At 36.1% G+C, this 15,278-nt stretch overlaps 1 protein-coding gene and 1 long non-coding RNA gene across 5 annotated transcripts in view; one reads left to right on the top strand and one right to left on the bottom strand.

The window, feature by feature from the left end:
• The window catches only part of LOC110840276 (nephrin), a 545,495-nt gene that overhangs the window by 37,034 nt on the left and 493,183 nt on the right, over positions 1–15,278 (bottom strand). For all 4 annotated transcript variants that reach the window (XM_087357910.1, XM_087357908.1, XM_087357909.1 and 1 more), the window contains one exon: positions 1,114–1,258. In XM_087357910.1, coding sequence (XP_087214036.1) covers positions 1,114–1,258 — 145 coding nt within the window. The remainder of the gene's footprint in view (positions 1–1,113; positions 1,259–15,278) is intronic.
• On the top strand, positions 7,579–13,371 carry LOC147872269 (uncharacterized). Its single transcript, XR_015537602.1, has 3 exons — positions 7,579–7,691; positions 9,215–9,285; positions 12,745–13,371. It is a non-coding gene; the product is annotated as an uncharacterized LOC147872269 (long non-coding RNA).

Genomic DNA, 15,278 nt, shown 5'->3' with positions numbered 1-15,278 from the left:
CTCCGACTAGCGCAGTCTGGTACACTTCTGGTAAATTCCTTCTTTTAACATACGAGGTGCGAACGGAAAGTTTCAAGACTGCGCGTATAAAAACCCGTACACTTATCTCAGGTATTAAATTCATCCATTACCCTCGAAGTAGTTCCCCTGGGAGTGAACACAACGATCCCAGCGCCGCTGCCAAGCCCGGAAGCATCCCTGGAAATCTTTCTTTGTGTTCACTCCCAGGGGAACTACTTCGAGGGTGATGGATGAATTTAATACCTGAGATAAGTGCACGGGTTTTTATACGCGCAGTCTTGAAACTTTCCGATCGCATCTCGTATCACAAAACATTAATGTTCTAGAAATCGCTATAGAGCGGAATGTGTAATGCATGCAACACTGTTGCAGTGAAATATCCAAATGCTGATTTCAGCCTTTAATTTGTTCAATATTTAAATTTACTGAAATCTGTTCTTGTGTCTAAAACTTGTGTTACGTATTGGTTATGTTTAAGACAACATTTGGTTCCTTTTAAAACTGACCAACTTTCGTAGTTCGTCTATTCTTATCAATTAATAAAAAAATGAGCATTTTCACTTTATTTATATGTACTGTATTAACACCCGTACATCAACATCTGCTGGCAATATTAACTGAACGAAAAGTAATTTTCTGACAATAACACTTAACACACGTGTTTTTGCAAATACGTATGCAAAGCAAAGGTACAAAATGTTAACATCCTATACAGGTGGAATATTCAGATCTATTTATGAAAGTGTATTTTCTTTTTTGGTGTCTCGTTATACGCGTTTTTGGTATCCGCGTTTTCGCAGTAGTATGAGCACCAATATCCTATCCGCGGCCAGCGTAGAAACTGCCGCGTAGGCCCACTGAGGTGCGCGCGCAGTTTCAGTGACTTGCCCAACCATTTTCACTTCGGGCACTACATATCAAGGCCTCTAATGGTACATCGCTCAGAAAACACGGGGGAATTTATACGCGTTTTTCATCTCCCCAATGTCTGACAGTAATTTACACGTGAAAATTCTTAAAGTATAAGAGACGCAAGTCAAGTTAAATGTATGACAAAAACGTTGAATTCAGTGTTGAGTTTCCTGTACTTACAGTGAACATTCAAAGTCCACGTGTCTTCTTGGGCGCTGCCACTGATGTGTCTGTTCTCAGCACGGCACGTCAGGGTCTTCCCAGAATCGTTCACTTGAGGGGAGAAAGTCAGTGTGCTGGTACTAACATTTCCGTCCGGGCTTGTCTGAAACACCACAGAGAATCCAACTCAAACCTACATATACAGTGTTTCAAACGGTGCAACAGAATACCTTGTAACATGGCTGAACACAAAGGATTATTGTACCACAGATATGTAATAATATTTATTGGGTTTTAGGACCCTAAATGTGGGATATATATAAATCATTCTTAATATTCCAACAGCCTAATTTACTTTGGATGATTTAAAAACATTACCAAATTACAGTCGTCTGTCAAGAGTAACTTTACGCCATCGATGTAGAATTATTTGTATGTCTGTACAATTGAATCAAGTGTGTTGTGTTGACAGTAAACTGAGAGTAAAATGTGACTTACAAGAATAAAAATGACATAGTTTCTTCACATAGAATATGCCCTGTCATAAAACTTGTGCAGCTGAAATAGTAGTGTCAAGCTTTCTAGTTATTTGAATACTCTGAAACAAATAATCAAATCCTTTGGAACACTAACATGTTCTACGACGATGGCGAATATACTTAATATTTACCGTATATACCGCTACCTCCACCAGAATCCATCACCATCACAATTACCATTATTTTTATTACTACTACCGGATTAGCTCAGTCAGGCTGACTAGGGTCTCGACGATCTGGGTTAGATCCCCGATTAGGGTACAGGATGTTTCCTCTAGCCTCTGCGTACAGACCCGGCTCTGGGGCCCATCCAGCCCCCTATCCAGTGGGTACCGGGATCCTTTCCCGGGGGTAAAACACGGCTGGGGCGTGATTCTAACCACTCACCCCTATCTAGTGCCGAGGTTAAGAATGAGAAGGAGCTATAACACCACTCCCCCCAAGCGCCTAAAAGGCGTGTAGAGGGAAAGCTTTTCTACGTTCTTTAATTAACGTGTTTCTGGTATTCATCACGCGGACTCTCGCCGGACTTTGTAGTTTTTTTTTCTTTCTTGGATCGTTTTAACCTTCCTCAGAACCTCACAAGAACTTAATAACTGCAACATATTCAGTCATTCTTTTTGAGAATACGTGACGCAGGATATGCACTCATATTTCTCGCACATGCAAGGACTGTATTAATGTAAAGAAATTATCAGATGTCCTTCGCAAAGGTATTGTTCGATACATATGCAAATTATAGTGGAAATATCTGGCTTCCTTAGTTACGTATGTTGATTGATTAGATAATGAGGAACAGTGACAGAGGGATAAAAAATATATTATTTATAAAGAACTAGTCATAATATTTGAAGACTACATTGTTTTTTGTTTATATATATGCCAATAACAGAGAGAATCTCTCAAATTATAGAAAACTTACAAAACACGAATTTTGCATTAACGTAAAAAAATAGAAACCCTCAACACAATACATATAAATAATTTTAAAATGCTTCCTGCTTACTAATTATTAACAACAGACAAACTACGAAATCTGTCCAGTTATTAAAGAAATTTAATGTAGTCTCAAACATGTCATCCAACACGTAACACAAGTTTAGACCTAAAAGATTTCAGTAACTTTAAATATTGGACAAATGACAAGGTGAGGCTTCAGTGAACTGTTCATGTTGTGGAAGACTAAAAATGCAAACAGAATTTTAGTCGAGACATGTTTTGGAAAACGTATATTTAGACAGGAGGGCAAAATTGTTAGGTGGACAGAACTGGTTAAATACTTGTCTAATGGCGGCCTGTAATATTTGCAGTACTGAACAATGTTTCTGCCGTCCAGATAATTTGTGAACGATTCAAAGGCAAATTGAATGAACGACATCAAAATGGAAAAGAAAACAACTCAAACGCCTATTACAGACATAAAGGAGATTTCCCGTGTCTTGAAATCAGGTTCAATTTCTGAACACCTGTTGTGAATGCCTTCAAAATTTCATAGCTACAATCTGAATTTTCAGCCGCATTTTGTAGCGTGCAGCTGGCAAGAACAAATTATATGACATTCACGTAAACACGGTTTGATGACGTGGAAGTTGCAACTGAGAAAGAGAATTTCTGTGGTACAAATACCATTTCGGTGTATATATACTCGACTGTACATTTAGCTTATTCCTCATCATTCTGGATAATTAACCTATTCATCTAGTAATTAATTCACTCGCATGTTGGACACATTGCACCATATTCAGTCGGCACGCAGCTCCCAATCTTATCGATCTGTCTCAGTTATAATGCAAATTACACTTTTCATATCTGCTAAAGTAGTACAGCTTTGCTCGAAAATTTTTCCCCATACAGAATACTACTCGCGTTCATCAAGTAAACTCTACTGCTAATAAATATTCGAGTAACATTTTCGTAATTGGAAAGCAAACAGGCATAAAGAAATTATCTTGGCCAAAATATCTTCACAACTGACTCTGAAGCGGCGAGCAAAGTATGTTAGTGTAAACATCTTTTTTGGGACACTCTGTATGTTCGCTACATAAGAAACGCTGTTCAGTGCTTATAAATCGTGAATATAGGACAACAGGCGATAGAGATGCTGATGAATTGCAAATTGACAGAAGAGGGAAGAGACGAGACGAGATCGTTACAAACCTATCAATTTCAATGTAATACTGTTATGCCTACAACGAAGGCGGAGATGCTGAAAGCCACTAATAAAAATTGTAGCACAATTTCAGAATTGAATTCTGAGAGCCAGTAATTAGAATCCGGGATATACGAACTATTCAATTCTGTGCACTGGGTTTGTTTTAAACTCGTTTGGTGTCTAGTACGATGGAAAATGGCCGGGCACCTTCTGTTAACCTCTATCCTCATGTTTTCTGTCTTCTGATATTGATAGCCTATTACGTTGGCTTCAGATTTCCTTCTTCATTTCTCTTCATCAACAAGAAGTCTCAACAAATTTTTCGTATATTCTTTGGTTTCATTAAAGTGAACTAACTAACTAACTAACTAACTAACCAACCAACTAACTAACTAACACACACACACTCTCTCTCTCTATCCTTCTTAAGAAGCTGATAGTACGTCCAGCTAGTCAAGAAAGTCAAGGTAATTTACGGAAGTCGAAAGTTTATCACCGCTTTCAAAACAGCCCGCCAATGGATCAAACCCATTCTCCACTACCAATTCCACCATGAAAATCTCATCTCCCCAAGTGTGCTACATGCCCTGCCCATCTCATCCTCCTTGATTTGATAATTATATATGAATACGAGTTGAAATTATGGATCTCCTCATAACTTCCTCCAGCCACACGCCAATTTAATCCATCTTTGGTCCTAGGCACAGTATTCTCAAACACTCTCAGTTATCGCCATGATGATGGAGGCAGAAAGTACATCTGAAACGTTGGTAAACTTCTATCAGACTACACAACGATACCAAGAAGACGTATTTCTTCAGTTTCTAAATAGTTTGTGACAGAGATAAACGAAATACAAGGATAAAATATCAAAAAAGTCTTGAAATGGAAACAAAGAAGAAGACACTGTAAAGAAAATGTACAGAAATGCTACACAGAGCTTGACATAAAACATTTAAGAACTGGAATAGGGTAGCGAGAAGCAAGAAGGGGCGATGCCACACGTAGGGATAGCTGAAGCTAAGTAGGGTGCGAGCTATTAATTACGTCGAGGGGAGGCTTTCCTTTTGCTCTTAATGAATTCCGTTACCGTGAACACGTCATTAGTCACGTGGTCAGGGCTTCTGTCGATAACAAAGCAACTTTTTGTAAATGGCACAAAACAACACGCATGAAGGAAACAGCGAAAACCTTTGGTACTTCGGACTAATATAATTAGGTAAGGGGCTTACTACGATAGGAAAAAAGATACATAATTTTAGAGACAAATAAAATTTTAATTCTTTTCCAGAGTGCATTCATAGATGCAATGAAATAAAAGTGAAGTAGCAAGGAACTGTACATGATTGTTGATCTTCACATGTTATTAAGTAAGAAGAACACGTAGCACGACTACAAGAAATCAGAAATTCGTAAAGCATTTTCCGTCGCAAATCCTGAGATAAATATATCTCTTGGGAGATATAGGCAAAGCGCATATTTTCATATTAAAATGGAGAGTGGGAAAATGGTTGCGAACGGATAAAATGGACTGACATGGCTTTAGACAGTTGCGGAAATTTTGATACCATGATGACGTTTTGGGTTCCATAAATTAAAAAAAAAACAGGTAATATTTAGGAGAAAGTGAGAGACTAATTATTAGTTTCGAACAATTTTAAAATAAAAAATGCTCTTTGTATTCATCTTAATTTATTCTCAAATTAGGCGAGCACCAATTTCGAAAAATAAGACATACATAAAACATTCTGATGTTTCGATCTCGTTGATGTGATCGACTTTAGGATCCAGAATATATCACCTACTAAGAAAATTACGCAGTTTTCTGTAAATTAACCAGAAAAAAAATTACTTTCATATCCCTGAGATGTTATTTTTCTGCGATAAAACGTTCAAAATTCAAGTAGCGACACAGACAATTTTAAATCGAACAAGATTTCAGTCATTAAAGTGTACAAAGAACATAGAAATGTTCAACTTCAACTTTCGGGTGAGAGCCGCGTCTAAAGACTGGCGTTAACCAACGTTTCGGCAAACGCCTCAGTTGCCATTTTCAGGATGGTTATGAGGTGGAGCCAGTTCTGAAGGCCTTTTATAGGGCAGGCAGTGAGTGGTGAGATGAATTCGTTGATGCTGATTGGTGGGGCGACACTCACTCAAAAGCTCAAGTTAGACATTGAATTTCAGGTGCGAACACCTAAGGTTAAGAAAAACACATAGCTTTGTATACTGTTGTAATTTAGGTCAATGTTTACAATTACCAAGAACTTATACCCAAAGGAACTTTGCATGTACTAATTAAAATGCAAATATCTCTGTAATTGTTTCCGTAATTACGTTGGATTCCCATCTGTGTCTTACGGGCCTCGAACCATTCTTGATGTCCGCAAGATGTCCACATGCACATCGTCACCCAGATAGATATTAAATTCGTGTAATTATCACCCAAAGTATTCGAGCAGAACCGACATGTAAACCCACAGAGAGATTTATTAAACGTTCAAACGCTGTTCGGAACAAATATTAAATTTATGACAAAATTTCAGGGAGACTCAATGTTGTAAATTTAACACAAAATCACTAATAAGCCAGTAATAACTGTCTGATCAATGTCAATTACAAGAATGCAATATTGAGTCATTAATTCGGCGGTTCCAGAGTAAAAGGTTCAAGTCCTGACAGTTCAGGAAACGGAAAATAATTTTTTGCGACGTTATAATAAATTATGTATACTGAATTTTTTCATGAAATTTATAATACTATGATTATACAGATTACACATGATCTTAATGCAGAGGTGATATTTTTGCTAGATTAAACAATATGAAATATATAGGCTCCAATGTAAGAATTATAATTTGGTTGTAATTTTGGACTTACACGCCTTTACCGCAAAACTGACAAATTTTAATTCAAATCAATGTGTTACTACATTACGTTATGGACCTTATAACCATATTTTGAAATTATATTCAACAGGTTATCAAATGACACAAATTAATAATTAACAAAGGTAATATTTCAAATTGTGTCATAACTTAATTAACCGTTAGAATATGAGGCCAAGGAAATAATTGAATTGCATTTTTTGCATACATTTCATAATTAAATAACGCAATACTTTCGCCTATAGACCAATTATGTCAATTCACAGTGTTATCAATGTGGATATTTTTGCCTCACTGAATTATTATTAGTGTTAAATAATCTTGGCCTTTCGACGGGCTGATCACTCATCCAAGGAGTCCTACCAAATGTCTAAATAACTTCGATACCTGAAGGTAGAAGACTATCGACTACAAAAGAAGAAAAGAAAGTTAAATATATTTACACATGAAACGAATTTTTAAACCTATATCGAAAATACTGAACTTTCAGTTTAAAAATATTTAGTCAAAACTGACATCTATATATAAGATAAATGAAGTCCGAGTATAGTTAGCTAATGTCCGTTTTCACTTCTTAACTGATCTCGAGTGAATTAAAATTATGTAATGCAAAATTAGTGACCAAATATTAAAGAAAGGAAACTCACAAAATGCGTAACGAAATATATGTACATATTCTGACCTAACACGTGTGACGATAAAAATCATGAAAAATGTAACTTAATTTTACAATCCTCTGTGGATTTTTATTCCGAACAGGCTACTGAGATTCAATTTAAAGGATAAAATTTCCTTCAACAATATCAATACGAACCCCAGCTATATACTGACAGTTTTGTACGACAGTCGAAAAAAAAATGGATCTGTATACAGTCGTTTGTTTAATTGGCAGTGTGGATTACAACGCACCTAGTGACAGCTTATTAAACTACTGGAACACGAATGTGGAACGGGAGCCATTGTGCGCAGTCAACTATTTAATGACAAGCAACTAAAGACTACGAGATGCAGAAAATGGTATTATTTATGAGTTTATATTCTCACGTAGTGCATGCTAGAGTAGCATATGGCTCTTTAAAACTGTTGCTGACTAAAGCATCCCTCATATATCCGGCACCATATACAGGAGAGTAAATATTCACTTAAAATATATAATATAATTCAGGTCTATACACAAACTTTATTTACAGATGTTAAAATTTAAAATTTGCGCTATTCATCGTTACTACGATGTTACAATACTGCGCCTTCATTTACTACATGTTTCGATGCGTAGCATCATCTTCAGGTTTTTCCTTTAAAACTGCTTTATATTACAATGCAAGTTTTTCATTTATTCATCTGTTTTGTAAATTATTATAGTATGTGTTCTGTTGAACTTCTTATTTTATGCATCTTAAGTTTTGTTTTCCATTATTCTGTGAATAAATTAATTAACATATGAGTTATTTATTTATATGTAAATAAGTTTGGAATATTGTTGTATACTTGTAAAAGTAAGAACACAATAACATAAAACACAAACATGACGCATTTAAACTTTAAACTTAAATATTCACTGTTATGGAACCTGAAGGTTCATCTCGAGTTCATAGAAGCCTACTATTATGGCCTATTATAAGCCAAAAGAATCAAATGCAAATCCTGACCGTCAATTACTTTTAGATCCATTTTAATAGTATATATTCATTACTGCCTAAATTATTTATTAGCTCGTCAAAATAATATTTAAGAATTCAGTCCGTACCGCATAGAAAACATAATCTTTTACCATTACAAAAGATAAAGATCTCAATACTGTTTAAGGGGATAATCGCTGTTCATTCTGAGAATCATAAGAATACGAAACACAAAATTTCGTCCCTAATTATTAAAGCAGGTGGCAGATATAGTTACCGGTGGGCTGTAAAGAGTCAAATATATATCAAGCGGTCTTTTACGTTCAGTAACTCCTTTGTCGAAGCCGAGTAGACAAACATGCGAATATAACAACTTCCAGTTCTGTTAGAAGTTTACACTACGCCAGCATTGCCTTCTCGAGCCAATAGAGCGCAGCTAAACACAGAGCAGGAACCAGAGTATTTGTTCCCATTTCCACTGATTCACAATTCTAATCTAAACCCATCACCATTAGCCCCAAAGGAAACGAGGTTCAAACCCACCCATTCACATTACAGTGGAGTGGCTAAAGAATAAAATGTACCAATTTCAGAACAAATGATTGCAAAAGAGATGTTCACCTTTGAACAAAGCCCATTGCTGCTGTAACGCGTCGAGGCATGAGTGAACGAAGAAACAGGACAGCAACAGACATTTTCACACTTCGTTGTATTCATGGACTCTCACGAGAGAGTAAGCACTTCAGAACTCACGTCAGTGTTTGGTTGCCAACAAAAGAGGTTACCTTTTAAGCCAACTTAAACCCACAATGTCCAACATGTCACTTAATTTTACTGGGAGCTCTAGACTGTTCCATTGTCAGAAAAACACACTTCATCTGGGGAAAAAGCTTACAAATCTTGTCGGCTTTACAATTACAGTGAAATACACGGGAAGTGGAGAAGAGGTGTCCACTGCAGTATAATCAGCACAACATTAAAATAAATGAACAGTAAGAAAACCTCTAATTTTACGTAGCTTAGCAAAATAAATATCGCTCATTACTTAAGAAAAAAAGTGACAGTGGAACCACGGTTCCGGAGAATTAGACGTAAATACGTCTATACGGATAGGAAGTTTATATATTGGCTTTATTCTAAATATTTCCTTTATACATGCTTTACAATTGCGCAAAGTTTGATTAAGACAATGCTTATTTAACTTGAATAAGTTACGCTTAAGATGGGTCTGTGGTAGCTGAATGTAATGTAAAGTAATGTAAGGTAAGGTAATGTAAGTTAATGTAATGAAATGTAATGTAATGTTTTATAGGTAACAACAATACCGAGTAAACAGATGATTTTTTCTAGGTACCAATAATGCCGAGTAATGCAATGTAACGTTTCCTAGGTAACAACAATGCCGAGTAATCTAATGTAACGTTTCCTAAGTAACAACAATGCCGAGTAAACACGACGTTCCTAGGTAACCAGGTTACACTTTTTCGTTTCCCTTTTTCGTTCCCCTTTCTTGCCGAATGACTCTTCAATATAGACGTATTTACGTCAAAAACATTGTTAATGTGTTTCGTGTTGTCCGTTGGGTAAAATTAAGGTCAAATGAAGAGATCGTGTCCTGTCTCATGGTCAAATTATTAAGAAGGTCTAATGAATTCTCGGGCTACCAGCCGTGTAAGGTGGTTTAATGGAGAACGAGTACGAGGATTGTTCTCGAAACGTTGGTTTTTTCTAGATATAAAAATATAAAGAAACTGATAACTTACGAAACTCTTTGTCTCGTTAGTTCACATATAAGAAATAAACATTTTATAGAATGCTTAAGAATTCAAAATTTTTAACCAGTTTCAAATTAACAGAAAACAATTCACATAGTGCCGTCTTATCTCACTGTAACTAACGGCTTATAATATCAACTAAATCAATACCAGTTTCAGCCTAAGACATTTATACTGTGGAGTAGCCGTTTTAATAAGTACGAAGCAGGCCTAGGGTTGATGGGGAAAAATTCGTATTTTGGAAAACAAAGTTCCTTATCGAATAACCAGTGACTAGCAGTGTTCTTCTTCAGACGTTTAACTTCCATGCTCAGATTTATAATGCAGTCAGTATTCATGAGAACCTTACGAAACATCTGGTACTCGATTCGCAATGCTAAACAAAATGTCATTAACAAACGAATTTAGTCAATAACTTCACATGCCTCGCGGGCGTGACAAACAATAAAACATTATTAATTGACTTCATTCAAAGTTATACGTCACTGTAATACAGTTTTGATTTTGAACATGGAATAAAATCTCTCCTGTATATTTATTTATATGAAGGACTATAGTTTAAAACGTATAGTGTAACAGTGTATGGACGGAGGGCGAAACTTAATTCTGCTAGAAATGTTCTGTGGTTATTGTAAAAATGTATGGATCTAATACATTAGTTAAACAAATTTTCTAAAACGCTTCAAAACTGCAGTTGCTGTTTAAAATCAAAATGTCTATGATTAATTGTTAAGGCAGGTATATAACGATACTGTATCAACTTCAGAGTTAATTCAGTGTCCTGGAAAATGAGAAGAAGGTAATGAAGCAAAATCAGGCAAACATTTATAAGATGGTAGCAGTGCCATATTTCAAGAAACAATCCTTTCAAAAAACTGACGAAAATCACGAAGAATATGTCAGAATAATTGATTACTGTATTGTTTTGAACACCCTAATATTATTTGTTGAGGAATACAAATTAATATGCTTCTCATTACGCAATTTTCTGCAGTCGCCCCTTCATTTTTCCAAGGTTCAGACCTTCCCAACATTGTACATATGTAAAACTGGCGTTTAATTATTATAAATCAGAATGCAAAACATTAGATCAAGACATGAATTAAGTATTTTTGATCACAAAGAAAACAGCCTAGAAATAAATTTCTATCAGTAAATATTTCGACTTATCCGTTTAAATTCGAAGTTCATCTAAATAATATTTAAAGATTAATTTCCAAACGCAAAGAAAACACGTCTTTATTACAAAACTCAATTGATTACTGCTGTTCTGTCTTCTGAGATTCATATATGACACTCATAAATATACTCATGTAATACATCCGGATTTAAAAGCGTTATTTTTAAACACAATGTCAAACCGCGCTACAAATTTCTCACATTTTACTTAAGTTACTCCTTATCACACCTACCTGGACATGAATCCAACCTAGCCACAAATTAGTTCAGAAATGTAATTAATCCCCGGTAATTACTAGATACGATTAGTTGCAGAAACGTTGTCATACAAAGCCATAGTAAATTACGAATTAACGAAATTTTATTTTAGAAACCAATTCAGGCGATAAAGGAATATAACATTGATACTGTACTCGTATTCACGACTTTATAGGAAGTTATATGCCATCAAACATCTAGTACAGAATTTAGTTTATAAAGGAATATGTAATATTCTCTTTCGTTTGTATCTTAATTGCTTCAATATCACATGACACAAATAATTGTTTCTTGCTTCTTAAGAAGTTATATCACGACGAGAAGGACGAATCTATATTAAACTATCGGGGGAAAAAGCATCTGTATTTACATAGTTCCACCACACTTGTTAGACTTCTTGGGAAAGAATCCTAAATAAATAAACAGAGTAATATTAGAGCGGTAACAACCTAGGTAAAATGTGTTCTAAGTACGAAATTAAACTGGGTTCCTTTCATTAAAAAACTATCTGTACTGTAGATCTTACGTTAGACGAACAAGAACACAAGATATATGGTAAACATGAAGTAAAGATGTCCCGTCACACACCTTAAAGGCGCTCGTAGGGAGGAGCAGATATAACTCTTATACATTCCTGGTCTCGGCACTAGATGGGGTGAGTGGTCAGCGTTTACCCGGCAGAGTTTAATCGCCGTAGAAGATAGACCCGGTACCCGGTACCCACTGAACAGGAGATTCGGAGTGTCCAAGAAGCGATCAACTAAAGCCATGGTCTAAAGGGGTTCTATAAAGCATCGGTAGACCTCTCTGTACATACTGGCAAGTCACCCCAGTGTCTACATCGCGAAAGGTCCGGACGTCAATTTTACGAGGAGGACAGCACTCCGTTTGATCCAGAAAACGTTAATTACCAGGCGTGGTAGTACTGGTAGAAATAGCAGCATTTGTTAGTAGCAGCAATGGATATAATGATTTCAGTAGAAGTATTATTAGCAGTTGCTGAAATATGGCAGTGATAGTTGTAAACAATCGGAGGGTTAAAATAATATAAGCGGTTTATTTCAATAGCGAGTAAAGATTGATGTCTGCAGTCAGAATAGCCAACTAGCATTCGTAATATTTTGAATGCAAAGAATACAACCTTACAGAAAAGTTCCTGTTCACTGATGATTTATAGCACAGGAATAAAAATATTTCAAAGATATATATGTGTCATCTACATTATTTTTCTCTCCACAGGAGCACCGTGACGTCACCACATGATGCAGTGTATGTCTCAAGGGACGAGAAAGAACGGAACATCTTTAAATATCCATTAGTTTGTGCCTCAGAAATGTATGATTTAAATGTTTTCACCGGCTCAGAAGAAAAAATAGACAAAAACTAATGCAGTCATTTCAACATAGAATTTCACAGAAACTTTACATTAACTTAAAAGACAAAAATATTATATTGGTTTAGATTTTGGTCTTCTGGGTAGGAACGCCTTGTGGAATTGCAGGTAGATACAGAAGTTTCGAGAAAAAAACAATGTTTTTATTTCTAGCCCTGAAGACAGGATGTTTCTCCGAAATGTTTACATCTAGTTATGTCTACTCAGCTCGCGGACCTCTTAGGCGCAATTTAAGGACACCATGTTGAGAAACACTGTTATAATCACCGCAGACATGAAGCGACTTTATGCGTTATGGGTCGGCCCGATTTGACGGGAGGAACTTCCAAAACTCCTAATTCAGCCTCGCTAGCCAACAGTCCTTACCGTTCAAATATGCGGTAACGAGAAAATGTTTTATTCTAGCACTGATTGATTTGTCTTGCGGTCTAATTAGTAAAATCTTTCACGTCATGTAAATGTAGTATTGTAAACGTTGGCCTATTACTGTGTTTCTTCTAGTCGTTTCGATTTAGTTGTCACAATCTTCCGTTTTCTTATTTGCTTCATGGCACTGCCTGAAAATGGATAGCTCAATTTCGGCTTAAAGGCTTTTTTTGTGGAGACCAACTGCCAAGTTTCAGTTGGAGATGATGGATGAGTATCTATCGAGTTATCGATTCTCTGCACGACAATCAAGCTTATGTTCATTTTTGTTTGACGTCAATAGAAATCACACTTTAAAATAAATTCAAATTGCGTTTGAAATTAATCCCCGTCATCTCTTACATAATAAGGATTTATAATACGCGTAACCACAGTTAATTACTCTTTCCTACTGACTCTCTATATTTGTTTTACATTCTGGGAGTGTAAAATTGACCTATTATCACATTCTAGAAAATTCTTTCCGATCTTCTATTTATATTCACAAAAAAAAAAAAATGAAGGAAGTGTTAGGGCTTGTAACTGGACTGGAATTGCATTTACATTCTCGTCTGCTACCTCGTTTCAGTGCCCAATAATTTTATAATCTGCACAGTGGTAACGAACCGTGTAGTTCAAATTAAAGCTTCAGTTCAGTCCCTGTGGAAGCACTACTTGTGATACCAGCGCCACATCGACAGCCACTTTTTTCATCACACGAGTGAAATTTCATTTCATTATAGTTCCCTGCCGGAAAATCAATTTTAGAAGTAAACATTCTAATTATATTTGTTGTGATGAAATACATGTCCATTTATAAAAGCAAATTAACATTTATTTAGCAAATAGCGTTGTTTTCGTGATCGCTCAGAAATAAATGTTTTCACAGATAGAAATTGCGAAGATCCTTTGAACAATCTGCACAAAGCAACCTTATACGCCTTATCATAGACCAAATTTCATATAAAACTACGCAAAATCCTGTTTAGTTCACAGAAGAATATTACTTGAATATCATAATTGAACATATTTATAAAAGTTCAATTGATATCGACGTTTCAAATAAGTTACTACCTTCATCATCCTGTTGGAAACAGCAGGCACCTCTGAAACGTTCGAAAATATCTACTACACTACACAGTAAGAATCTGAAATCTAATCTGATGTGACGATAATAGTGGAAGAAGGTAAGTGAAGGTGATAATAGAGCCAGTCTATCAGTTTAGATGATATATTGGCTGGTTTTACTATGCAGTACAGAGCCTTAAAACAAGTTCATCGATTAATATCTCCACATTCATTCGCCCAAGAACCAGAAAATACATCAATACATCACCATGCTGACAACAACGGAGATTCTGATCATGATGTAACTTTACAGGATTCACCCGCCTTTACAAGCCATATAAGTGCACGTGATACGAATATGACATTGAGGATTTCAGCGGTGCAAGTTCATATGTATATGTCTGCCCACTGTGGCGTCGTGCAGTCTTGTCGATGGTTACCGACAGAGCACGATGGAGGCAGCGAACATGAACAGAACATGACAGCAAGTGTGAAGGGAGGCTTCATTAAAGTTCGAGAATACAACTTCACAATAAATATTTGAAACTGAAACACGGGCGCACTTTTATGGAAACTCCCATGTTTCTAGACTTACTTAAAAGTACCCTTTACAACGAATATATTATTTGCATAAAACTCTATTTTGATAAAATCACTGTTGCAGTTAACAATAGGTCTACCTACTAAGGGCGACCTCGAACTTAATATCACTCGGCCATCTAGCTGAGTAAGTCTGATGTACTGGCCTATAGGCCTCTATCTAAACAATAGACGTCACGTGTGAATGAAAAGGAAACACGCCTTTTTAATGTAACCCGCACAAACGGTGCGTGTGACCGCGTGCGAGAACGGGAAATGGAACCACCCAGAAACAGAACCAACCATTTTATTATAAGCATCGACGCGG

Source organism: Zootermopsis nevadensis, unplaced genomic scaffold, assembly GCF_977971745.1.
Source record: "Zootermopsis nevadensis isolate Lab colony 2312 unplaced genomic scaffold, Znev_1.0 Znev_ptg000029l, whole genome shotgun sequence".
Lineage (NCBI taxonomy): Eukaryota > Metazoa > Arthropoda > Insecta > Blattodea > Termopsidae > Zootermopsis > Zootermopsis nevadensis.
This window is presented reverse-complemented; position numbering and strand designations above follow the sequence as displayed.